This window comes from Podarcis muralis, chromosome 11, assembly GCF_964188315.1.
Source record: "Podarcis muralis chromosome 11, rPodMur119.hap1.1, whole genome shotgun sequence".
Classification (NCBI taxonomy): domain Eukaryota; kingdom Metazoa; phylum Chordata; class Lepidosauria; order Squamata; family Lacertidae; genus Podarcis; species Podarcis muralis.
In genome coordinates this window covers 63,208,681-63,233,235 of record NC_135665.1, presented here as the reverse complement: position 1 = coordinate 63,233,235, position 24,555 = coordinate 63,208,681, and the positions used below count along the sequence as shown (strand labels likewise).

Below are 24,555 nucleotides of genomic sequence, written 5' to 3'. Positions count from 1 at the left end.
CCCACCACCGAGAAGGCCCTCTGCCTGGTTCCCTGTAGCCTCACTTCTTGCAGTGAGGGAACCACCAGAGACCTTCAAGAGGAGGACCCCAGTGTCCGGGCTGAGTGATGGGGGTGGAGACGCTCCTTCAGGTATACTAAGCCTGTCTAGGGTTCGTAATGCAATGGCTGGCTAAGGGGGATTCCTCCTGGGAATCCCCTTTCCTGTCTAGACTGAGGAGCTAAAGTGCACAAAGGGTGGGAGGAAGCACCCCTCCCCTGGGAAGCATCCTTTGAGCAACCTTTCTATGGCACTGATGGGAGTTGTAGTCCAAAACAGCTAGAAGTGCACCAGGCTGAGAGCCAATCACTTTCCAAGTCTTAAACCAAATCACACGTGAATTGTGTCCCAATCGTCCTTGACACGGCGTCAGATGAAAGAAACGCAATCTGCAGTTTGAGCAATTGCGGAAAGAGAGTTTGGGGGTTTGATGTTTGCCGCTGGAACCGTCAAGGGAAGGGGGCAGCCATTGTATGCAGGTGGCCCTGGTTCGTTTGCGAACATCTCTAGTTAAAGGGGAAAGGGTCTGGGAAGGATCTCTGCTGGGGATCTAGTGGCAGTGGCACCAGTCAGGATTGTGGGCTACAGCTCCCGTCATCCCCTGACCTTTGGCCATGCAGGCGGCATCCAGAACACCATCCCAAACTGCCTTGGGGTGAGGTTTTTGTACAATCAGAATTGTAGAGTTGGAAGGGAGCCACAGGTCATCTAGTCCAACCCCCTACAATGCAGGAATCTCAACTAAAGCATCCAACCTCTAAGGAAGGACAGCTTGTAACCTCCTGGGTTTTGAAGAATTTGAATTTGCTTGAAGAGTTAAATGGTAGTGACAGGAAGAGGGTGTTTCTGTGTCTTACAGCAGTGCTTCTCCTTAAGGCGGAGAGCAGGCAGATGCAGCCAGGAGTCTTACACCTGATTGTACGTCATAGCCAAGCCTAGAAATTCTCCTGCATCTTTCCACAATTGTTGCACATAGCTCACAAATTGCACCTGTCTAATTGAGTGCACCGGCGGAGGGTGGTTGGGGCTACTTCTGTCTACAAGGAAAAAGCTGGGTCAACCAGTCTATAACAACTGAAAGTACTGAAATGATGGTGTATTTTTCAAGGGCAGCGTCTCACAGCACACCCCTTGAGCATCCCTGCCTAAAGAGATTTTTGCAAGGCTCTTACATGAGCTCACTGGCAGCAGCTGAGTGAGAAGAGCACAGGGCAGGCAGGAACTTACACCATCCAGCCTTCCCTTATTCATCCCCTAAAAAAGTGTCCTCTGTTTATTAGCTAAGAACATAGATTGATATCTGCTTGCACGCTCTTGGGCACTGTGACCACAGCAGACAGCTTTCTGCTATGGATCTGTCCCAAGTCCCAAATTCAGCTTCCAGTTGACGGGAGTCCAGATTTCACAGTCGCTGCTCGACGCTCTCGTCGCCCTCGCAGTCTGGCTTCCTGCTCCCATCCAGCCGAGGGCGATTGTGAAAGTCAATGAAGATGTTGTAGATGAAAATTCCAAGGAGGCTTCCCAACATTGGTGCGACCACTGGGACCCACCACCAATTATTTGATGCGCTGGGGGGTGGGGAAGAGAGAAAAGCTGGTTTCATTCGGTTCTAAGAGAAGCCAAAGGGACGCGGGTGGCGCTGTGGGTAAAACCTCAGCGCCTAGGACTTGCCGATCGCATGGTCAGCGGTTCGAATCCCCGCGGCGGAGTGCGCTCCCGTCGTTCGGTCCCAGCGCCTGCCAACCTAGCCGTTCGAAAGCACCCCCAGGTGCAAGTAGATAAATAGGGACCGCTTACTGGTGGGAAGGTAAACGGCGTTTCCGTGTGCGGCTCTGACTCGCCAGAGCAGCGATGTCACGCTGGCCACGTGACCCGGAAGTGTCTGCGGACAGCGCTGGCTCCCGGCCTTTATAGTGAGATGAGCGCACAACCCTAGAGTTTGGCAAGACTGGCCCGTACGGGCAGGGGTACCTTCACCTTTACCTTAAGAGAAGCCAAGAGCAGAAATTGAGCTCAGCTGCTTCTTTGACAGCACCACCGGGGCCCACGTCGTTCTTTGTAGACCTGGTGTCAGTATTCAAAAGAATCTGGTCCAGGGATGGGCAAGCTGTGTCCCTCTTGTTGCTGGATGGTGGCTACAGGTGACAACCATTTTGAGCAGAGGTTCCCTTCCTGACCCCCATGGGTATCAGTGGAGCACTCATAAGCCCGTTCTGCCCCATATTGGGGCCTCTTCCAAGTCGGGAGCAGTGTGTGTGTGTGTGTGTGTGTGTGTGTGTGTAATCATGCATCTATCAGACCCACACAAAATGGTTTCTGCCCGTTTCTTCCCCATCCTTGAACTAGACCATCACTTGCCTGTACCGCCCCTCAATCACGTCCATCACAAATCAGCCTTCCTTTAACGCAAGGGTTGCCCCTCTAGAGGTTGTTGGAGTGCAACTCCCATCATACGTGGCTGAGCTGTCTTCAAGGGCAGCCCCAACTAAAGCGTTGCAGCAATCCAGTCTGGAAGTTACCAGAGCATGGAGAGCAATGGCCAAGGCATAGCTGTCCCAAAGGGGTTCCAGCTGAGCTAGGGGGACGGGAGAGTGCTCCTTGCCATCAAGATCACCTGAGCCTCTGCTGACAGTGTTGAATCCAGTTGTACGCCCATGTTGCTCCTTTGGGGGGGAGTGCAACCTCATCCAGAACTGGCAGCCTCCCACTCTGCATCCCCAATTACACAAAACAGAATTCAGATTCAGTTTATTGGCCAATCCTGCTTCCAAGCATTGCATCAAGTTCAGGAGACCTGCTTCCACCCATAGCTTTTTTATACTCTCATGATGTACTTTTAAAAGGGGGAAATCATAGAGTTGGAATAGACCACAAGGGCCATCGAGTCCAACCCCCTGCCAAGCAGGAAACACCATCAGAGCACTCCTGACATATGGTTGTCAAGCCTCTGCTTAAAGACCTCCAAAGAAGGAGACTCCACCACACTCCTTGGCAGCAAATTCCACTGTCGAACAGCTCTTACTAATGTTTAGGTGGAATCTTCTTTCTTGTAGTTTGGATCCATTGCTCCATGTCCGCTTCTCTGGAGCAGCAGAAAACAACCTTTCTCCCTCCTCTATGTGACATCCTTTAATATATTTGAACATGGCTATCATATCACCCCTTAACCTCCTCTTCTCCAGGCTAAACATGCCCAGCTCCCTTAGCCGTTCCTCATAAGGCATCGTTTCCAGGCCTTTGACCATTTTGGTTGCCCTTCTCTGGACACGTTCCAGTTTGTCAGTGTCCTTCTTGAACTGTGGTGCCCAGAACTGGACACAGTACTCCAGGTGAGGTCTGACCAGAGCAGAATACAGTGGCACTATTACTTCCCTTGATCTAGATGCTATACTCCTATTGATGCAGCCCAGAATTGCATTGGCTTTTTTAGCTGCCGCGTCACACTGTTGGCTCATGTCAAGTTTGTGGTCAACCAAGACTCCTAGATCCTTTTCACATGTACTGCTCTCAAGCCAGGTGTCACCCAATCCTAGGTACACCACCTTGAATTCCTTGGAGAGGAGGTAGGGTGCACATCAAAAGCACCTTTTGTACTCTTACTCCAGTCCTTAACAAATGTGATAGCTCAATCCACGACCTAACATCTCAAATTTCACCTAACGTTGGGCGAGGAGGTCCAGACCTACCTTCGTATCCACAAGAGCTATCAACCAATTTGTTTCAATTAATCTATATTTAAATACAGTGGTACCTCGGGTTACATACGTTTCAGGTTACATACGCTTCAGGTTACAGACTCCCCTAACCCAGAAATAGTGCTTCAGGTTAAGAACTTTGCTTCAGGATGAGAACAGAAATTGTGCTACGGCAGCGCGGCAGGAGGAGGAGGCCCCATTAGCTAAAGTGGTCTTCAGGTTAAGAACAGTTTCAGGTTAAGTACAGACCTCCGGAACGAATGAAGTACTTAACCCGAGGTACCACTGTAAGTGGTTGTTGCCACCCTGTACCTGATGGGCAGAGCAAACCAGGAATAATAATAAAAAAATGTTCAGTAACCAAATTTAATCAATCCATGCAAATAAGGGGGGCAGAAACTGTGGGGATCTGCAATATTCACCTAGGAGACACCTGCCTTGTGAGTAGCACATGTGAACAAGATCTAGGGGTCTTAGTAGATCACAAGCTTAACATGAGTCAATGGTGATGCAGCAGCAAAGAAGGCTAATGCTATTCTAGGCTGCATCAACAGAAGTATAGTGTCCCGATCACAGGAAGAGGACCACTCTATTCTGCCTTGGTCAGACCACACCTGGAGTACTTTGTCCAGTTCTGGGCACCACAATTTAAGGTGGATATTGAGAAGCTGGAATGTGTGCAGAAGATCATCAAGGGTCTGGAAACCAAGCCTGGTGAGGAATAGTTGAAGGAACTGGGTACGTTTAACCTGGGAAAGGAGACTGGGAGGAGATATGATAGCCATCTTCAAATATCTAAAGGGCTGTCAGAGGGAAGATGGACCTATCTTGGTTTCTCCTGCTCTGGAGCGTAAGACATGAACCAGTGACATTAAGTTACAAGGAAGGAGATTCCAATGAAAACTTAGGAAGAACTTTCTGACAGTAAGAGCTGTTCAGTAGTAGAACAAACTCCCTCGTAAGGTGGTGAACTCTCCTTCCTTGGAGGTTTTCAAGCAGAGGTTGGCTGGCCACCTGTCCTGGATGCTTTAGTTGAGATTCCTACATTGCAGGGGGGTGGATTAGATGACGCTCAGGGTCGCTTCCCACTCCTATGATTCTGTGGTAGAGAAAAGGAACTCACTTGAAGACCTCCAGCCCCCATCCAGCAACGGCTGTGAAGATCCTTGGTGGCAAGTCTCTGGAAGGGTTAATGGCGTAGCCTGTGTTCATCCCCAAGGACATGCCGATGACCGCAACCAGCAGCCCAACACTCAAGGCATGGGTGCCTGGAAGAGCACCCGCATTCTTCAGGTCGTTGATGGCGAGGATTCCAATCAATAGCACAGCTGTAGTGATGAACTGCGGGGATGAGGCCAGGAAGGAAGGAAGGAAGGATGAAATCAAAGATGGCAGCCCAGAGGCAGAAGAGGCCACTCCCAAACAAGGTGGCGCAAAGTCCGGTGTGGGGACCAATGGGGAACAGTCATTACAATCCCTCTCCCTTGCTTGCTTAACTCTTAACCCACCTGAGGCAGACACCAAAATGGCGTCCCCCTTCCCTGCCAGGGAAGAAGTGGTGAAGGAAGAAGGCAGGAAGAAAGATTGACATCAGGATCCGCTGCCCCAGTGGATCCTGCCGCCTGAGGCAGTCACCTCACCTTGCCTCCTGGCTGGGCCGACCCTGTCTTAACCCCCTGCATTCTGAAGACTGATTGGGTACAGACGTACCCGTATGAGGACAATTATTATCTTAGCATTTCAGTGTGGTCAAAGCTCTCCGTGTCTATTATCTAGAAGCCATAGAATGACTCCCTATGAGTTTTAACTGCTTTCCCTATTAATCCTACTGTTTAATTCTTTTAGCAAACCACTCTGTTTTTTTAAGTATATAACAAGAAGTATATAACTTTAATGAACTAAATAAAGGCAATTCTGGTGCACCAACCTCATTTATAAATCCGCCCAAAGTCGACATGTATGGAGACGGATAGGTGGCAAAGATGTTTGCCGTGCCAGTGGGTCCTCCAACGCTCAGGGTCCCCCCGGTATAATCCATCAGGGCCTCTGAAAGGGAAGCCACCAGATCACACAGTTCAACAGCAAAAGCACAAGTTGGAGAGGCTACAAGTGGACTTTTTGATCAAACCACTCTGCCCTTGCACGGACCCACAATGTGTGTGTGTGTTTATGAGAGAGAAGGGTGTTCGTGTGTCACTGAAACAACCAAAAATCAGGTAGTTCTTCTTTCTCCCCAGCTATTCTAGTGGCTTTGTGAGGGGTTGGGGGGGGGGTCAAGGGAAGTAGCATACTGCAACTGATAGACTATATGGAATTGGCAGAAATGACTGGCAGAATCCGAGACCTGGGAGAAAAGCTAGTGGAAGAGGACTGGAAGAAATTTAAAGACTATTTGCAAAAGTATTGTAAATTGTATGAATCTTAGAATGATGCAAGATATAAAGATAACACGGCATTAGTGACATAGCTGAAAGGAGTATGCAAAAAGAATAAGAACAAAGGTGAAGTTAGATTAAGGTTATGTCTAATTTAAATAATTGATAATAAAGGGAAAAATTTAGAGACATAATGGTTGAAATGTATAATACAAAATAAGATCTGAAAGAGGGTGAAGTATTGCTGAACAAGATTTTGTGAAGGGGAACACAAAAAAGGGAGATGTGAGGAAGTCTGGAAGGAGGGTTATGAAAATAATATCTAAGAAACTGGTTTTTTTATGTTTTGTTTTCCATTTTTTTATGTCTTTTTTCTTCTATTTTGTATGGGGGGTTTTTTACTGTACTTTTTTTCGTTTTTGGTTTTTTTTTATTGATTGTGATGGTGTTTTTTCTTTTTGGTTGTGAATGTGAAGTCTGTTTTATTGTTTAAAAACTTTAATAAATATCTTTTTAAAAAAAGGGAAGTAGCATACCATAATACAGTGAAAACGTCGTAGCAGAAGCCAAGAAGGATCCCACGAACTGGCCAATCACATACACCGGAAGCTTGTACCATGGCAGATTCCCCACGACACAGTTTGCAAATGTAATTGCTGCGTTCATGTGAGCACCTTCCAGGGGCAAAAGAAATGGCAGGAATGCGAGAGTAAATGATGATAATAGTAGTAATAGTAGCAATTACAGCAATTGCAAGCCACCCCTCCACCTTGCCAATTCTTAGAAGGGCTATCTTTGCAAAAACAAAACCACAACGAAGACCAATTCTGAGAGCGTTTGCTAAAAACACAACATAGGGAAATGCTAAGTGATGGGAAAGCAAAAGGAGCACTTTCTCCTTTTTGGCTGTTTCCCTTTTCATTTAGATTAGTTTGTTTTTTATGGTATTGTATGCTGAACATTTTCAATAAAAAATAAAACAATAAAAAAAGCAAAACAAGCCAGTTCCGCACTTCTATTCCACCCCCTCAGCTGCTGGAGGCAAGTCGCAGCAAGGTGGACCCCAGATTATGGAAGATGGAAGTTGTTCTACGCATCATGGAATGGGTGTTCGGATCTGCTTCTTAATCCTGAGAACCGTGGTTCTGTGAATGTAGAGATAACCTCAAGGTTGCGTCAAGGCTGAATCTGTACGTTTCTAGATCTCCGGTGTGTGGAAGTTCTCCAGATCCTTTACAGAAATCAGTATAAAACAGGGATGTAACACAAAGATGAAAACAGCTTTCCTCAAGCTTGTGCCCAGATTATGGGTGCCCAATGACAACCACGACATAACGTGACATCATGACATCGTCTACATCCGGTTTCTACTGGAAGTCACTTCCAAGACTTTGTAGGGCCTTTGAGGTTGCGTCGGAGCCTCACAGTGTGGGTGCTGAGCACCCACACACAAAAACTGTGAGTGCCCTGACACTGAAGGCCCCCTAGAGTTGGTACCAGTGCTCATGCCCTCCAGTGCTTTGGGTCTACAGCTGTATAAACGACTAAGAAGGTAAGAAGAACCCTGCTGGATCACTTGCCCGCCTAGTCCAGCACCCTCTTTCACAGTGACCAATCAGGTGCTCCTGTGGGAAGCCCAAAATCAGGACCTGAGTGCAAGGTTTCCAGAAACTGCAGTTCAGAAGCATTGCTTCCTCCAGCTGTAGAGGCAGCACATAAGCATCATGACTAGTAGCTGTTAACGGAGAAATCTGAGGGCTCCCTTGGACAAAAAACAAGGACACCAGCCAGGAATACCAGAGCAAAACAGCAGCCAGTAGGCTTGGTCTTTATTGAAGACTGTCGCGACAGGACTCCCACCTGCCACCAGGTGGAACAAGATGGAAGCCCCAAACAAAAGAGCCCACAATCTTTTATTAGCTACTAATCCCCGTGTTACACCCCCCAAACTACATCACTCATACATCATGGTTACATCATGAAAGGGGAGGTCTGGTGGCAGTAATCTGAGCATCTTGGACCCTGCCCCATGGTTCTCCTTGCCCTCCACCAAACACCCATCAAGTGTAACAAAAGAGATATTTACATTTCCCTGTTTCCCAGCCAAGTTAATCACGCCCTTTTGTCTTCATCTGGGTTTGTTATTTCTGGAATGGCTACCTGTCTGGCACTCAGGTATTAGGAGGCCAGGAATTATCACTCAGGCTGAGTAGCTGAGCTCACATATGAATTTCTGAAGTTTTCCCTGTGAGCCAGTTCAGAGACACATTTATCAGGGATTTTTTACCTTTGGTACAGTGCAGCAGAGGCCCTTTGAATAGATGGGAAGAAACTGTGATGAAGTGTTTTGTGGGGACAAATCACAAAAGTCACAAAAGTGATTGTGCTGGTTTGGGTAGTGGGCTGTACAAAACTATTTCAAATATATGTTGGAAGTGTAAAGAAAAGGAGGGGACATTTTATCATATGTGGTGGGATTGTAAGGTAATTAAAAATTTTTGGGAAATGATATACAACGAATTGAAGAAAATTTTCCATTTAACATTTGTTAAAAAACCCGAGGCATTTTTGTTGGGGATTGTAGGGAAAGACCTGCCAAAAAAGTTGAAAAACATCTTCATGTATGTGACAACGGCCGCGAGAGTTCTGGTAGCAGAAGGATGGAAGACTGAAGAAACCCCAACTAAAGAATCACGGCAAGAAAAATTGATGGACTATGCAGAACTGGTAAAACTGACATATAAGCTACGGGACAAGGATAACTGTGACTTTAAGGATGAATGGGAACCCTTTACAAAGTATCTGAAGACGCAACAAAGCGAACTGGACTCCTTGGCAGGTTTTGAATAAACATTCACAAACTTTTTATTGATAATAATCAGATAAATAGTTTGAGGATCTATACAACTTTGTAACATGCAGAAAACAGCAGTCTCAGAGAAACCAAAAACTGGAACTGAGGGAAGTCGGGGGTGGGTGGGTGGGATTTGTGTGGGAGGGGGGAGGGAGGAAAAATGGGGGGGGACAAGGATAATATGTTTTTGGATAATATGTCTTGTTATAATTTTGAATAAAACACAAAAAACCCAAAAACATTTCTCTATCTGCTTTCTCCTGGGCTAGGTTTTGTAGTCTAAAACCTCTGAAGGGCACCAGGTTGGGGAAGCCTGCAGTAAAAGCATCCCGGCAGAAAATGTTATGAAACACAGAACCTCTCTGGAACAGCAAAAGGAAAGAAGGAGAAGCACTAAGATAATATAGAAATCAACCTTTTAGAAACTAGCAAGGGGTGGATTAAAGCAATTTATGTCCAGATCTAAACGGATTGAAACTGCACAGTTGGTATTAAAAGGGAGATCTTCCAGGCACATTATCTACCACACTCACCTGAGATTCCACCAGCTACGTGAATTCCCAACATGACACCGAATCCAAATCCCAGATTGATGCTCAGAAAGTCCCCAAAGCTATTCTTTCCTATTACCACCTGGGCAACAGAGCCCTGTCCAATAACCTGTGGGGGAAGGGGGAAGAAGAGAGACCCGCATGTGTCAAGGTATCCATCGTCATGGTAGTAGGACAACATCACCGGTACAAAGATCACCAGTGTTGAAGCGATGATTTTTCAGCTTCAACTTCATTGGACTGGTCAAGTTGTACTGATGCCTGATTATCGTCTTCCAAAGCAACTACTCTATTCACAATTTAAGAATGGAAAGTGAAATAATGGTCGTCAACAAAAGAGGTTTAAAGACACTCTCAAAGCAAATCTTTAAAAATGTAGTATAGGCACTGATAACTGGGAAACACTGTCCTGCGCTCCAGTTGGAGAACAGCCTTTACCAAAGGTGTCATGGGGCTTTGAAGACGCTCAAACTCAGGATGAAAGGGAGAAATGTGCTAAGAGGAAGACATGCTAGGCAAACTCTCACTGTCATCAACTCCTGCCCAGAAACCAATGTCCCCACTGTGGAAGGGCGTGTGGATCCAGAATTGGCCTCCAGAGTCGCTTACGGACTCACTGTTAAAACCGTGTTCATGGAAGACAAATATATATATATATATATATATATATATATATATATATATATATATATATATGCAGGTTTTGGTGTCCTCGGGTATCTTCCCGTGTAAAAGTTGGGGTGTCTAGGCGACGTTTCGACGAGGTCTCACTCGTCATCTTCAGGCTGGTGCTTTCGGCTTCTTGTTACTGGAACAGAGCAGGATCTCAGTGTTTGAGTTCCTATAAATACTGTTGAGGAGGTATGGTCTGGGCAGAGAGGAAGTTCCCAGGCTAGTGTGCCTTTTCTTCTTTTGTTCCTTAATTGCTTGAGGGATATCTTGAGTGATTTCTTGAGTGATATCCTGAGTACCACTTAGGTGGGTCATTAGGTGTGGATTAGTTGCTAAAGCCTTTGTGTCTTGACCTCTTGAACTTTGTGAAGAGTTTTTCTGAGAAGATGGGTGTACTACATTTAGTTGTGCTCTGGCTTGGCTTCGTGTATAGGGGCGAGCTGTGGTTTTGTGGCCTGTGCCAGCCAGATCTGTGTAGGGATTGCAGGGGGGTGCAGCATCCGGAGGTGCCACCATGGTATGGCTACTGGATGGTGTCTGTAATTTATCTGTGGAGAGGGTCTGGGTTTGGGTCTGGTGTGGTTGATTGGTGATGGCGTTCTGTGTGCCTCTGGATCTGGTGTCAGTTTTTGTGGGGAGGGCTAATTTCCAGATGTCTGGCAAGCGGGATGTGTTGTCACGCTTGTTCATGTTGTGAGGGTGTTTCTCTATCTCGATGGCTTCCATGATTATTCTCTTGTGGTGATGTTCCATGTTAGAGAGCAATTTGGAATCTGCAAAATTAATTTCGTGTCCTGTTTCTTTCATGTGTTGGAAGAGAGAGGAAGTTTTTTCTTCTTTTTTGACGGCATTCTTGTGTTCTGCGATACGTGCATTTATTCTTCTGTTTGTTTGTCCAATGTACGTGGCTGGGCAGACTTTGCAGGGTATTTCATAGACCCCTTGGTTTTCCAACTGGATTTTATCCTTGGGGTTTTCCAACTGGATAAAATCCAGTTGGAAAACCAAGGGGTCTATGAAATACCCTGCAAAGTCTGCCCAGCCACGTACATTGGACAAACAAACAGACGAATAAATGCACGTATCGCAGAACACAAGAATGCCGTCAAAAAAGAAGAAAAAACTTCCTCTCTCTTCCAACACATGAAAGAAACAGGACACGAAATTAATTTTGCAGATTCCAAATTGCTCTCTAACATGGAACATCACCACAAGAGAATAATCATGGAAGCCATCGAGATAGAGAAACACCCTCACAACATGAACAAGCGTGACGACACATCCCGCTTGCCAGACATCTGGAAATTAGCCCTCCCCACAAAAACTGACACCAGATCCAGAGGCACACAGAACGCCATCACCAATCAACCACACCAGACCCAAACCCAGACCCTCTCCACAGATAAATTACAGACACCATCCAGTAGCCATACCATGGTGGCACCTCCGGATGCTGCACCCCCCTGCAATCCCTACACAGATCTGGCTGGCACAGGCCACAAAACCACAGCTCGCCCCTATACACGAAGCCAAGCCAGAGCACAACTAAATGTAGTACACCCATCTTCTCAGAAAAACTCTTCACAAAGTTCAAGAGGTCAAGACACAAAGGCTTTAGCAACTAATCCACACCTAATGACCCACCTAAGTGGTACTCAGGATATCACTCAAGAAATCACTCAAGATATCCCTCAAGCAATTAAGGAACAAAAGAAGAAAAGGCACACTAGCCTGGGAACTTCCTCTCTGCCCAGACCATACCTCCTCAACAGTATTTATAGGAACTCAAACACTGAGATCCTGCTCTGTTCCAGTAACAAGAAGCCGAAAGCACCAGCCTGAAGATGACGAGTGAGACCTCGTCGAAACGTCGCCTAGACACCCCAACTTTTACACGGGAAGATACCCGAGGACACCAAAACCTGCATTCCTGTACCCGTGAAAATCTACGAAAGCAAATATATATATATATATATATATATATATATATATATATTTGTTATTAGTTTTTTAACATATCATTTTTAACAATAATTAACCATACTTTTACATTTTATTCAATTTTTTTGACTTCCATCAGTCCTGTCTGAAAATTCTCCAGTCTAATCACTTAGTATGCATTTCTTATTTCCCTGTTACATTTCAAACTCATAACCAATTTCTCTATCTTTTTCTACTTTAAAACAAAAAAATTCCTTCCAGTAGCACCTTAAAGACCAACTAAGTTAGTTCTTGGTATGAGCTTTCGTGTGCATGCACACTTCTTCAGATACTTCAGTGTGTATCTGAAGAGGTGTGCATGCACACGAAAGCTCATACCAAGAACTAACTTAGTTGGTCTTTAAGGTGCTACTGGAAGGAATTTTTTTGTTTTGACTATGGCAGACCAACACGGCTACCTATCTGTAACTTTTTCTACTTTGTAACACTTCGTATATTTCTCCTTACGAAACTTCTTTTAGACCTACTAGTGTAATTTGTTGATTGCAGTTGCTCTTCAAATAATTCATATACTTCTTCCAATCTTCTGTAAATCTCTGGTCCCGCAGGTTTCGAATCCTTCCTGACATTTTGTCCAGTTCTGCACACTCCATTAACATGGAAAACAATCTTACTTGGCTATGAGGGATTGCCAAAGAAGAGCTCTAACCCACTGAGCTGTCCAGGCTGACATCAATGTATGACATTTACAGACCACCCTTTCTTCCAAGGAGCTCAGGCCGTGAACATGGTTCTCCTCCTCATCCCCACAACACTCCCGTAAGGCTGAGAGACTGGCCTGACGTCACCCAATGAGCTTCGTGGCTGAGTGGGGATGTGAATCCTGGTCTCCCAGGTCAAAAGCATATTATTTTCCTTCCAGATTCTAATGCCACTATCCCTGCCTAATCCCCAAGTGTCTAATACTGAATTTAATAGTGATGGTAATGGATTAAACAGCCCTTGGAATAATAATACGATATTTTTAGCCAGTTAGATGCTTAAAAAAATAAAAATGGCATTGCATGAGCTGTTCTTGAAGAAATCTTCCTCATTAAGTTGGGCGTAATGGTGCTTTTATCAGATGCTTCCTCCAAATCATGAAACAATGGGTTCCAATCCATAACCAGTTAATACAACCAGATACCTAATGCAAATTGAAGTTCAGTACAAAATCTCCTCCCCCGTTTTCTCCCATAATATCATCTTTGAGTCGGGTTGTTGTTTGCTATTCCAAATATACTCTTTAGCATATGAAAGGTTTGCTGATCTTCAGGTGGATCACTAAACATGGTTAATGAGCAGTGCTCAGGTCGGCGGGTCACAGCCTGTGTGTGGGAGACATTGATCCTTCGTGTCCAGAACAAGGGGTGGAGATGACCGTTGCCGACTCTGTATGCCTTTAAAGCACCTTTGAAGCCTATCCTTTCCCTCAAAGAATTCTGGGCCCTGTAGTTTGCCCCTCACAAAGTGACAGTTCTCAGCAACCTTTAACAAACTACAGTACAGCGGTACCTCAGGTTACAGATGCTTCAGGTTACAGACTACAGGCTAACCCAGAAATAGTACTTTGGGTTAAGAACTTTGCTTCAGGATGAGAACAGAAATCGCGTGGCAGCGGCAGCAGGAGGCCCTATTAACTAAAGTGGTGCTTCAGATTAAGAACAGTTTCAGGTTAAGGATGGACTTCCAGAACAAATTAAGTTTTTAACCCAAGGTAGGAGGAATTAAAGAACCTTTTAATGAGGGTGAAAGAGGAGAGCGCAAAATATGGTCTGAAGCTCAACATCAAAAAAACGAAGATCATGGCCACTGGTCCCATCACCTCCTGGCAAATAGAAGGGGAAGAAATGGAGGCAGTGAGAGATTTTATTTTCTTGGGCTCCATGATCACTGCAGATGGTGACAGCAGCCACGAAATTAAAAGACGCCTGCTCCTTGGGAGAAGGGCGATGGCAAATCTAGACAACATCTTAAAAAGTAGAGACATCACCTTACCAACAAAGGTCCGTATAGTTAAAGCCATGGTTTTCCCAGTAGTGATGTATGGAAGTGAGAGCTGGACCATAAAGAAGGCTGATCGCCAAAGAATTGACGCTTTTGAATTATGGTGCTGGAGGAGACTCTTGAGAGTCCCATGCACTGCAAGAAGATCAAACGCATCCATTCTTAAGGAAATCAGACCTGAGTGCTCACTGGAAGGACAGATCGTGAAGTTGAGGCTCCAATCCTTTGGCCACCTCATGAGAAGAGAAGACTCCCTGGAAAAGACCCTGATGTTGGGAAAGATGGAGGGCACAAGGAGAAGGGGACGACAGAGGATGAGATGGTTGGATAGTGTTCTCGAAGCTACAAACATGAGCCTGACCAAACTGCGGGAGGCGGTGGAAGACAGGAGTGCCTGGCGTGCTCTGGTCCATGGGGTCACGAAGAGTCGGACACGACTAAACGACTAAACAACACCACTGTATCCAGAATTCTTTGAGCGGAGGGGAATGTTCTTTGAATGTGCTTTAAAGATATAGTTGGCACACACAACACTGCAGTGTTCAGAAGAGCCCCGAGGCAGGATCAGACCTAACAGATCCATTTTTGCACACACACTGACAGATTGGAGAATAGTATCTCAAAATTTAGATATGTGCACATTTTGAGGGGTGCCTGTTTTGGTTCCGCTAATGTTTTTCAAACTTGGTGAATTCTGCTTCTGATGCAGACTGGGTCCCCTTCCTGTCTCTTTCCTCATCCACACACATCACCTTTTCAGGAACAAGAAGGGGGGTGCATGCCCCAGCCTTTGCCACCCTCTCCCCCTCCTCGAATGACCCCTGCACCCTCCACCCCTGACCTGCTCACCATCAGGATGAAGGTGGACAGAGCCTCTGCCAGTCCCTGCCGGATGGTTTCATTTCGGACCGTCAGCCAGCTGATGACTTTCTTCAGCATCTTGGTCGCCGACAGGCAAGAGATTCAGTCCCTGTTGGGAAGGCAGATGTCATAACTCCTGGTGGCACACTCTGAAGCGAGTCACTGTCCTCCCCTTCGCAGCCTGTCTCCACCTGACAGCCCTGACTGATGCCTGGTTAAAGGGTAACAAGGCAATTAAGCAGCAGCCAGATCTGCAATCTGTTCTCTCCTTCCTTCCTTCCTTCCTTCCTTCCTTCCTTCCTTCCTTCCTTCCTTCCTTCTTGCATAAAATTGTAGAGTTGGAAGGAACCACGAGGCTCATCCAGTGTAGAAAACTTTTGCTGGATGTGGGGCAAAAACCCACAGCCCTGAGATTAAGAGTCTGGTGCTCTGCCGCAGGAAAGGATTTAGTTATACTAGATCTAGGTTTCAAACGGAAGTGACTGAAGGGAAAGTGAAACTACTGAAGGCTGCATATAGCCTCCTATTAGAATGGGAGACGAAAGATGAGGAGGTAAAATCAGTTATGATTAAATGGGCACAAGATGTAGGTCACACCTTTATGATGGAAGATTGGGTTAAATTATGGAAAACTGACTTAAAATTTACAGATTGTTCCCTATTGAAGGAGAATTACATGAAGATGATGTACAGATGGTACGCAAAACACCAGTGCAGTTAGGGAAAATGTACAAAACTAGTTCAAATATATGTTGGAAGTGTAAGGAAAAGGAGGGGACATTTTATCATATGTGGTGGGATTGTAAGGTAATTAAAATTTTTTGGGAAATGATATACAATGAATTGAAGAAAATGTTCCATTTAACATTTGTTAAAAAACCTGAAACATTTTTATTAGGGATTGTAGGGAAAGATCTGCCAAAAAAGCTGAAAAAGTCTTCATGTATGCGACAATGGCCGCAAGAGTTTTAATAGCACAAGGATGGAAGACTGAAGAAACCCCAACTAAGGAATCATGGCAAGAAAAACTGATGGACTATGCAGAACTGGCAAAACTGACATACAAGCTACGGGACAAGGATAACTGTGACTTTAAAGATGAATGGGAACCCTTTACAAAGTATTTGAAGACACAACAAAGCGAACTGGACTCCTTGGCTGGTTTTGAATAAATATTCACAAACTTTTTACTGATAATAATCATCTAAATAGTTTGAGGATCTATACAACTGTGTAACATGCAGAAAACAGCATTTTTAGAGAAATCAAAGACTGGAACTGAGGGAAGTCGGGGGGTGGGGGGGTTCTGTGGGGGGGGGAGGGGGAGGGAGGAAAAATGGGGGAAAATAAGGATGATATGTTTCTGGATAATATGTTTTGTTTTAATTTTGAATAAAAAGTTATAAAAAAAAAAAGAGTCTCGGACTCTGCCGACTGAGCTATGTATCCTCATTCCCCCATGAACCGCAGAAGCAATTTATCATCTCTGCCTGACAACATCAGCTGCGCTTGGAAGAAAAACAGACCCGCCTTAAGGGAAGCCCGCATGCATAGGCTCCAAGATGAGACCCAAGACGCCCAAAGAAAAGAAAAAAGGAACTAAACTAAGCAGTTGAAGAGCACCGTGACCCCCCCACCTGTGAGATTCATGGTCCAAAGGGAATTTGAGCCCCAGCCTCCCAGGCCCTAGATGGATATTCTAATCCAGTGTGTCTCAAACTTGGGTCCCCAGCTGTTGTCTGGACCCAAGTTTGAGAAACACTGCTCTCACCACTATGCCACACCACCTCTACACTGACTGGCTGCTGCTCTCCAGGGCTTCAGGTGGCATGGTGGGGGTCTCTCCCAGCCCTCCTTGGAGACACCAGTGGGGATTTGCATGTGACATTAATGCTCTGGTCTCTGCACGAGTCCTTCAACAGGACTGTTCCCAGGTGGCTTCCCTGACCCTGTAGAGCCCAATCACCTGCGTGGTGGAAATCTTACAGCAAGCTTGGCTAGGTACAGGTGTATCTGCCTCTGAATAGCAGTTGTTGGAAAGTGCAGGTGGACAGAGTGCTGTTATGCTCATGTCTTGCCTGCAGGCTTCCCAGAGGGGCATCTGGTTGGCCACTGGGAAAAGAAAATGCTGGACTTGATGGGCCATTGGCCTGAGCCAGCAGGTACCTCTTAGAGATTCTTGGATGTGACCTCAAAGGGTCATCTAGTCCACCCCCTGCAATTCAGGAATTGCAGCTGAAGATTCCCTGACAAATAGCCATCCAGCCTCTGTCTGAAAACCTCCAACCGAGGAGAGTCCACCGCCTTCGGAGTGGCTTCGTTCTACGGTGAAACATCTTTTACTGTCAGAAAATGCTTCCTAATGTTTAGCTGGAATCTCTACTTGTGTGATTAGAATCCATCAGTTTCTGATACGTGGTGTTTTCAAGTCCTCGTGAAAATTCATCAGCATTGTTGTGTGAATTTCTCCAAAGACACACACTTTTGCAAAGCATCTTTCCCTAAGACAACAAATTTGTGTATGTTAGTTTCACGAACACATGCATTTCTGTGCACACTTCACCCTGGCCGGTGCATTTTTGTAGGCATTAAATGGCTGGGAAATTGCCATATGAAATTCTAAGAAGTGTGAATTTTGAAGGATGGCTATGATCTGCTTTGTGTTTCCAAGACTGTGGGTGGGGCAGATTTTCCTTTAAATGTGAATTCCTCCCCATTTCTGTGTCTAGTGTATGTGTATATTTCCAGGAACTTGTCTGTGCTTTATAAGGGATAAAGTTCTATCACTTCTGCAGCCAGCAAATCTTGCTTAAAAACATAGCATTAAAATTTACAGAAGTCCACTAGGGGGCAGTGTGATAGCAAACAGCAAGCACTTTTTCTGAAGCGCTGGTTTACCTGATAAAGACCACTTTATCTATCATGGGCATTCAGTTTTGGAAGATTTGTTCCTTCTTTGCATAGTATTTGCATGGCTAATTCTGGAGTTCTGGATTGTTCTTGCTCCTTATTAAATAGTATCCATCTTAATTCCCCCCGCACCCACCCTGCTCAAAGTTTTATCACTGATTTACGATGGACATAAACACTTCAAAAGCTGCATGTTGCTTTCTGGCTGAAAAAAAGAATGTTTACTATGCACAGAGCAAAGTAATAATGCTAGCCAATGGCAGTGGGGAGCAAAAGTCCAGACCTTTGACCCCTCGAGGTTTTCAGCCTTGCCTCCAGAAGCATGACCAATGCCCAAGACTTCCTCTCCAGCCTTCAATGTGATTTTTGGGGAAGATGGATCTCCTTGACAGCTGCCATTCAGAGGATGAACAGGGCCGTTCCTCACTAACACACATCGCAGGCTGCTGACATTTGGGGAGAAAGATGCTCGAAATTGCCCAGAGAGACTCCTCCACCTTCCTGGCCCAGCTGAGTCTCTGTGCTGTCCAGCTGGAAGAGGATGCAGAATCTGTGGATCCCTCTTTGAAACAGAAATTCCCCCTGATCCTTTGCAAGGCCCTGAATCCTTCAGGACTGCCTGCAGCGTTGCACCTGCTTCCTCTAGGGATGCACTGGGGTGTTAGGCAGTCGGTTTTTCTGCCCCACCTGAGGGGCGCAGGAAGGTGATGGGCTGCATGTCCATGGAGAATGTGGTTCTGCCCAATTCTGAATTTATCGGGTTAACCACAAAAGAAGGAAAATCCGTGTTAAATGGTGGGGAAGTGTGGGCTGGCATTTTGATGAGGGCAGAAAAATCTGGATGATGATGATGATGATGATGATGATAATGATAATAATAATAATAATAATAATAATAATAATAATAATAATAGATAATGGGTGTTATGTATTGAGTTGAATAGGATCCAAAATGCAGCAGTCTGATTGGTCCTAGAACAATAGGATTCAGAATGCAGCAGTCTGATTGGTCCACAGAAGCCACCCAATCCAGCTCCAGGTGGAAGTGAATCCGCAACCTGATTGGCCTACAGGAGAATCCCAGAATTAGCCAATCACGTGGGGCCCATTGTGTAAATAATGTATATAAAGCAGACATTCTGGGGGAACTTGTGACCCAAATCTGACCCAAAGCAAATAAGTCATGACAAAAAGTGACTTTATGATAAACAGCTGTGGGCTGCATGAAGACATATGCCCATTTATCATTCCTGAACCATCCAACATTCAGTTTCCTTGGCCGGCTGTGTGTTCTGAGGTTAGTTCTTCCTTGTGGGTTTTTAAGCAGAGGTTGGGTGTGTCAGGCCAGGCGCTGTGACCAGAACTGGGGCCTTCCTAAATTTGTTCTGAAGAGGCAAGGCGCGGCCGCACAGGTGAGGCCGATTGGTAACTCACAGCACCTGGTGGCAAGAGCTGGAACAGGGATATAAGGTCAGCATTTTCCCTTTGGCTCTTTGCCACAGCAACACGCTCCCTGCCTTGCTGCATTTGGTTCCTCGACTCCTTGCTCCTCAGACCCCTACCTTCGTGACTCCGTGCTTCCTGATCCTCAGACCCTTGGCTTCTTGACTTCTAGCTCTCTGACCCTCAGACTCTTGGCTTCCCAACTCCTGACTTCTGGACTCCTGTTCCTGCTCCCACCCCATCTTGCCCCCGGTCCCGATGTCCCCAGCCGGGACTTCGACCGCCCATGAACCATGACAGGGTGGCCATCTGTCATGGATGCTTTAGCTGAGCTCCCTGCATTGCCGGGGGTTGGACTAGATGACCCTCGGGGTCCCGTCCGACTCCACAATTCTCTGATTCTATGAGCGAAGGAGAAGAACTTTCCTCTGACGCTACCCCACAGATAAAAACTCCTATCTGTCCCTGCCAGCCCTCCCTACAGCCTTCTGTCGGCCAAGGCCTCATCTGAGCTCCCCTGAGCTCTTCTCCTTAGGAGGGAGGTTGGGCAGAGAAGGAGTAACTTACCCAGGTGACACACAAGGTGAGCATTTTGACCAAAGACGGATTTGAATCTCCCCCATCTAAACCCGTTCCTCTTTATCATGCTGCCGCACCCAGATGTCTCTTCCTTGCTCCTTCCCTCTCAGCTTCCAGCACCGCTTCATCTCCCGTGGGGCTGGAAAGGGACCCAAAGGCCATCTACTCCAGCCCCACCAGCAATGCATTTCCTCCCTCCAACAAATCACCAGCTTTTCTGGTTACGTTCACCTGGGGTGGGGAGAAAATGACTTCTCGTACCCGTGGCACTCGTACCTATGGTATGAGAAGGTGAAAGTTCACAAGGGTTTTCTAAACCATATAATCAGAGGATCAATATTTCAAGTTTGGTAAAGAAACAAAGTCCTATTGGAAAGGAAAACCCCTTGGTGGATTTCACCAATAGAAGTTTTAACTATCAAAAAAGTTAATATGGAAGGGAAAAAAGCTACTTATGAAGAACTAATCAAAAAGACAGATCAAGATATAAAACTCAAACCGTATAAAGAGGTAGAGAATTTATATACAGGGTGGTTACAGTATCACCAAGTTAATGATCTACTAAAAGAAGATAAAAGGAAAAAGGGATTCGAGGATAAGAAATCTAAATTTAATATTGATATTCTAGAAGGTAAAAATAAATTATTATAAAAAACATACGATTTATTATTGGATTGGTATACGAAAGACGAAGAGATATAGGAAGCTATGGTTAAATGGGCTATTGATTTTGGCCATAATATCGATTTTGATGCGTGGCAAGAACTATGGAATGTAAACATGAAATTTACGGCTTGTACTGCTTTAAAAGAGAATTTGTGGAAAATGATCTACAGATGGCATCTAACGCCGGTAAAGCTAGCAATAATAATAATAATAATAATAATAATAATAATAATAATTTTTATTTATATCCCGCCCTCCCCAGCCGAAGCCGGGCTCAGGGCGGCTAACAACACTAAAACAATGCAACATTATAAAAACATTATAAAAATTAATTAAAATACAAATTGATGGCAACCATAAACTAAAGTTTTGTAAAGATTGCCAAAGGAGGGAGTCAGGCTGCGCCCTGACCAAAGGCCTGGTGGAACAGCTCTGTCTTGCAGGCCCTGTGGAAAGATGTCAAGTCCTGCAGGGCCCTTGTCCCTTGCGACAGAGCGTTCCACCAGGTTGGAGCCGCAACCGAAAAAGCTCTGGCTCTAGTTGAGGCCAGCCTAACCTCTCTGTGGCCTGGGACCTTCAAGATGTTTTTATTTGAAGACCGTAAGTTCCTCTGTGGGGCATACCAGGAGAGGCGGTCCCGTAGGTACGAGGGTCCTAGGCCGTATAGGGCTTTGAAGGTTAAAACCAGCACCTTAAACCTGATCCTATACTCCACCGGGAGCCAGTGCAGCTGGTATAGCACCGGATGAATGTGATCTCGCAGCGAAGACCCCGTAAGGAGTCTTGCTGCGGCATTCTGCACCCGCTGGAGTTTCTGGGTCAGTCTCAAGGGCAGCCCCACGTAGAGCGAGTTACAATAATCCAGTCTGGAGGTGACCGTCGCGTGGATCACAGTGGCTAGGTCAGGGCGAGAGAGGTAAGGAGCCAACTGCTTAGCTTGGCGGAGATGAAAAAATGCCGCCTTTGTTATAGCTGCAATCTGCGCCTCCATGGAGAGGGAGGTATCGAAGATTACACCCAAACTCTTAACGGACGGTGCTGGCACTAATTGCACCCCCGCAAGAGATGGGAGTTGCCCCCTCAATCTCATATCGTCCCGTCCCAGCCAGAGGACCTCTGTCTTCGAGGGATTTAACTTCAACCGGCTCCCACGTAACCATCCAGCCACAGCTTCCAAACATCTGATCAGTGTGTCTGGGGCCGAGTCAGGATGGCCATCCATCAACAGATAGAGTTGGGTGTCATCAGCATACTGATGGCAGCCCAGCCCAAAACTCAGGACAAGCTGGGCAAGGGGGCGCATAAAGATGTTAAAAAGCATTGGGGAGAGTATCGCACCCTGGGGCACTCCACACACCAAGGAGTGGCGGGATGACAATTCCCCCCCAAGCGCCACCCTCTGTCCCCGACCAGAGAGAAACGAGCGCAGCCATTGAAGGACTGTGCCCTGGATCCCCACGTCGGCAAGGCGGTGGTCCAGGAGTTCGTGATCGACCATGTCGAAGGCTGCTGACAGGTCTAGAAGAATCAGCAGCCCCGACCCGCCTCGATCCAGCTGCCTGCGGAGATCATCTGTTAGGGCGACCAGAGCCGTCTCAGTCCCATGACCAGCGCGGAAGCCGGACTGGAATGGATCCAGAGCCGATGTTTCATCCAGAAACCTACCAAGCTGTTCCGCAACCGCTCTCTCAATCACCTTACCCAGGAATGGAAGGTTCGAAACCGGGCGGTAATTGGATAGATCTAAGGGATCTAATGATGTTTTCTTTAAAAGCGGGCGCACCACTGCCTCCTTCAGTTCCCCTGGGAATGTCCCGGTGCCAAGGGACAAATTGATGATACCCCCCAGGGGGGCCCGCACCTCGTCTGGACACGCTCTAATCAGCCAGGACGGGCACGGGTCGAGAGGACAAGTGGTGGGCTTTCCAGCTCGGAGGAGTCTGTCCACATCGGCTGGGGATATCCGGTCAAAGTGGTCCAATACTGGACCCGAGGACAGTCGAGGGGCCTCCAGTTCCTTTATTGTATCCAAATTGGCAGGGAGGTCATGGCGGAGCAACAAGACCTTCTCCGCAAAAAAGCTCGCAAATGCCTCACAGCTGTGTGTCAAATTGTTATTTAAATTTGGCTGTCCTTCGAGGGACGTTAAAGACCGAATTATACTAAATAATTGCACCGGGCGAGAGCTGGCGGATGCAATGGAGGCCGAGAAGTAAGACTTCTTAGCGGCCTTCACTGCCATCTCGTAGGTTTTCATAAAAACCCTATAAGATGTTCTTGAAGCTCCGTCACGGGCACCCCGCCATACTCGCTCTAGCCGTCTGAGGTCCCGCTTCATTTTCCGGAGCTCCTCGGTAAACCAGGGAGCCCGGTTTCTGCGGGGTCGCAGAGGGCGCTTAGCTGCGATCTCATTGATGGCTGCCAGGAGCTGGGTATTCCAGCCCTCAACAAGCTCAGTCAATGAGTCGCCAGGGGGAGTAAGGTCCTGCAAGGCTTGACGGAATCTGTCAGGGTCCATCAGCCTCTGCGGGCGAGCCCAAATCGGCTCGCCACCTAAGCAGGGTGGGGGTGGAACGTCAATCCTGGCTTTCAGAGCATAGTGATCAGACCATGGCACCTTCATCGAAGGAAACATGATCACACCTATACCAACGCCAAAGATCAAATCCAGCATGTGGCCTGCTTGATGTGTGGGGCCCGAAACAAACTGGGAGAGCCCTAGTGTCGCCATGGAAGACACCAGGTCCAGAGCCTGTGAGGAGGGAGTGGCATCAGCATGGATGTTGAAGTCCCCCAATACCAATAGGTTAGGGAACTCCAAGGCCCAGCCGGCCACCGCCTCCAGCAGGCCTGACAGGGTGGCTGCTGGTGCGCTAGGTGGCCGGTACACCAGCCAGACAGCCAAGCTCACCTCGGAGCCCCACACTAGGCCAACACATTCAATGCCGGGGATCGATGGCGATGGTAGAGCCCTGAAAGAACAATCTTCCCGGATTAACAATGCCACCCCTCCCCCCCGGCCCACAGTCCGCGACTGGTGGAGGACGGAGAAACCCGGGGGTGCCATCTCTCGTAAGGTAACAGTATCCCCTTCGCGCACCCAGGTCTCCGTCACACAAGCCAGGTCGACCCCCTGAGAGATGAAGAAATCTCGCAGGGTGGCGGTTTTGTTGCCTATAGACCTGGCGTTGCACAACACCAGTGACGGAGGTGAGTAATCCTTGCTCACCCTACCCTCGTCTCTCGGGATGGGGCGCAGATTGGAAGGGGTACGAGCATATCCGTATCTCGATCCCCTTCGCCTATGACATCTGCCCCCACCGCCATACCTCCCTCGCCCCTCCACAGTAGGAATCCTAAGCCTCATACTCGCCTCCATTTACAAAATATAAAAGCAAACAAACAAAAAACAATTACACCAAAACAAAACCAATCCCAACCCCACCCAACAACCATCCCACCCCAACCCAAAATAAAACGAAACAAAATAAAAATACATAGATAAAACCACCGTTTATGGTGGTACAACAAAATAAAAAGTAAAAACACCTTTAAAACACTTTAAAATATATAAAAACATTTTAAAAATTTGCTGCAGCAGCCCCAGTGTCCTTAAAGTTGTGGCGGTGGTGAGTGTGGGCCCCGCCCCCCGGGCCCAAGGTGGAGAATGGGCTTCAGGGGGGAGCAGTCCTCCCCACAAACTCACGGCAGAGCGGCAGCAGCAATGTCCCGAGGCCTCCTTGGAGCCTTATATGCTGAGGTGGAGTATGGGGCCCGCCCCCAGGCCCAAGATGGAGAATGGGCTTGCAGGGGGAGCGGTCCTCCCCAAGACTCACCGGCAAAGCGGCAGCAGCGATGTCCCGAGGCCTCCTTGGAGCCTTATATGCTGGGGTGGAGTATGGGGCCCGCCCCCAGGCCCAAGA

General features: G+C 46.9%; 1 protein-coding gene across 4 annotated transcripts; it reads right to left on the bottom strand.

Moving 5' to 3' along the window:
* Positions 1-768: 768 nt before the first annotated feature.
* Positions 769-15,460, bottom strand: LOC144329238 (aquaporin-7-like). Of its 4 annotated transcripts, XM_077936553.1 has the most exons (7): positions 15,023-15,125; positions 12,655-12,767; positions 9,497-9,623; positions 6,646-6,783; positions 5,662-5,780; positions 4,858-5,075; positions 769-1,607 (listed from the first exon to the last, which is right to left on the bottom strand). In XM_077936553.1, exons 2-7 carry the CDS (start codon positions 12,754-12,756, stop codon positions 1,442-1,444), a joined length of 870 nt encoding a protein of 289 aa, XP_077792679.1. In that variant the 5' UTR covers positions 12,757-12,767; positions 15,023-15,125; the 3' UTR covers positions 769-1,441. The 4 variants fall into 4 exon arrangements, with proteins under 4 accessions (XP_077792679.1, XP_077792682.1, XP_077792680.1 ...); XM_077936556.1 differs by lacking the exon at positions 12,655-12,767 and having other exon boundaries at positions 15,023-15,130; XM_077936554.1 differs by lacking the exon at positions 6,646-6,783.
* Between the last annotated feature and the right edge of the window lie 9,095 nt (positions 15,461-24,555).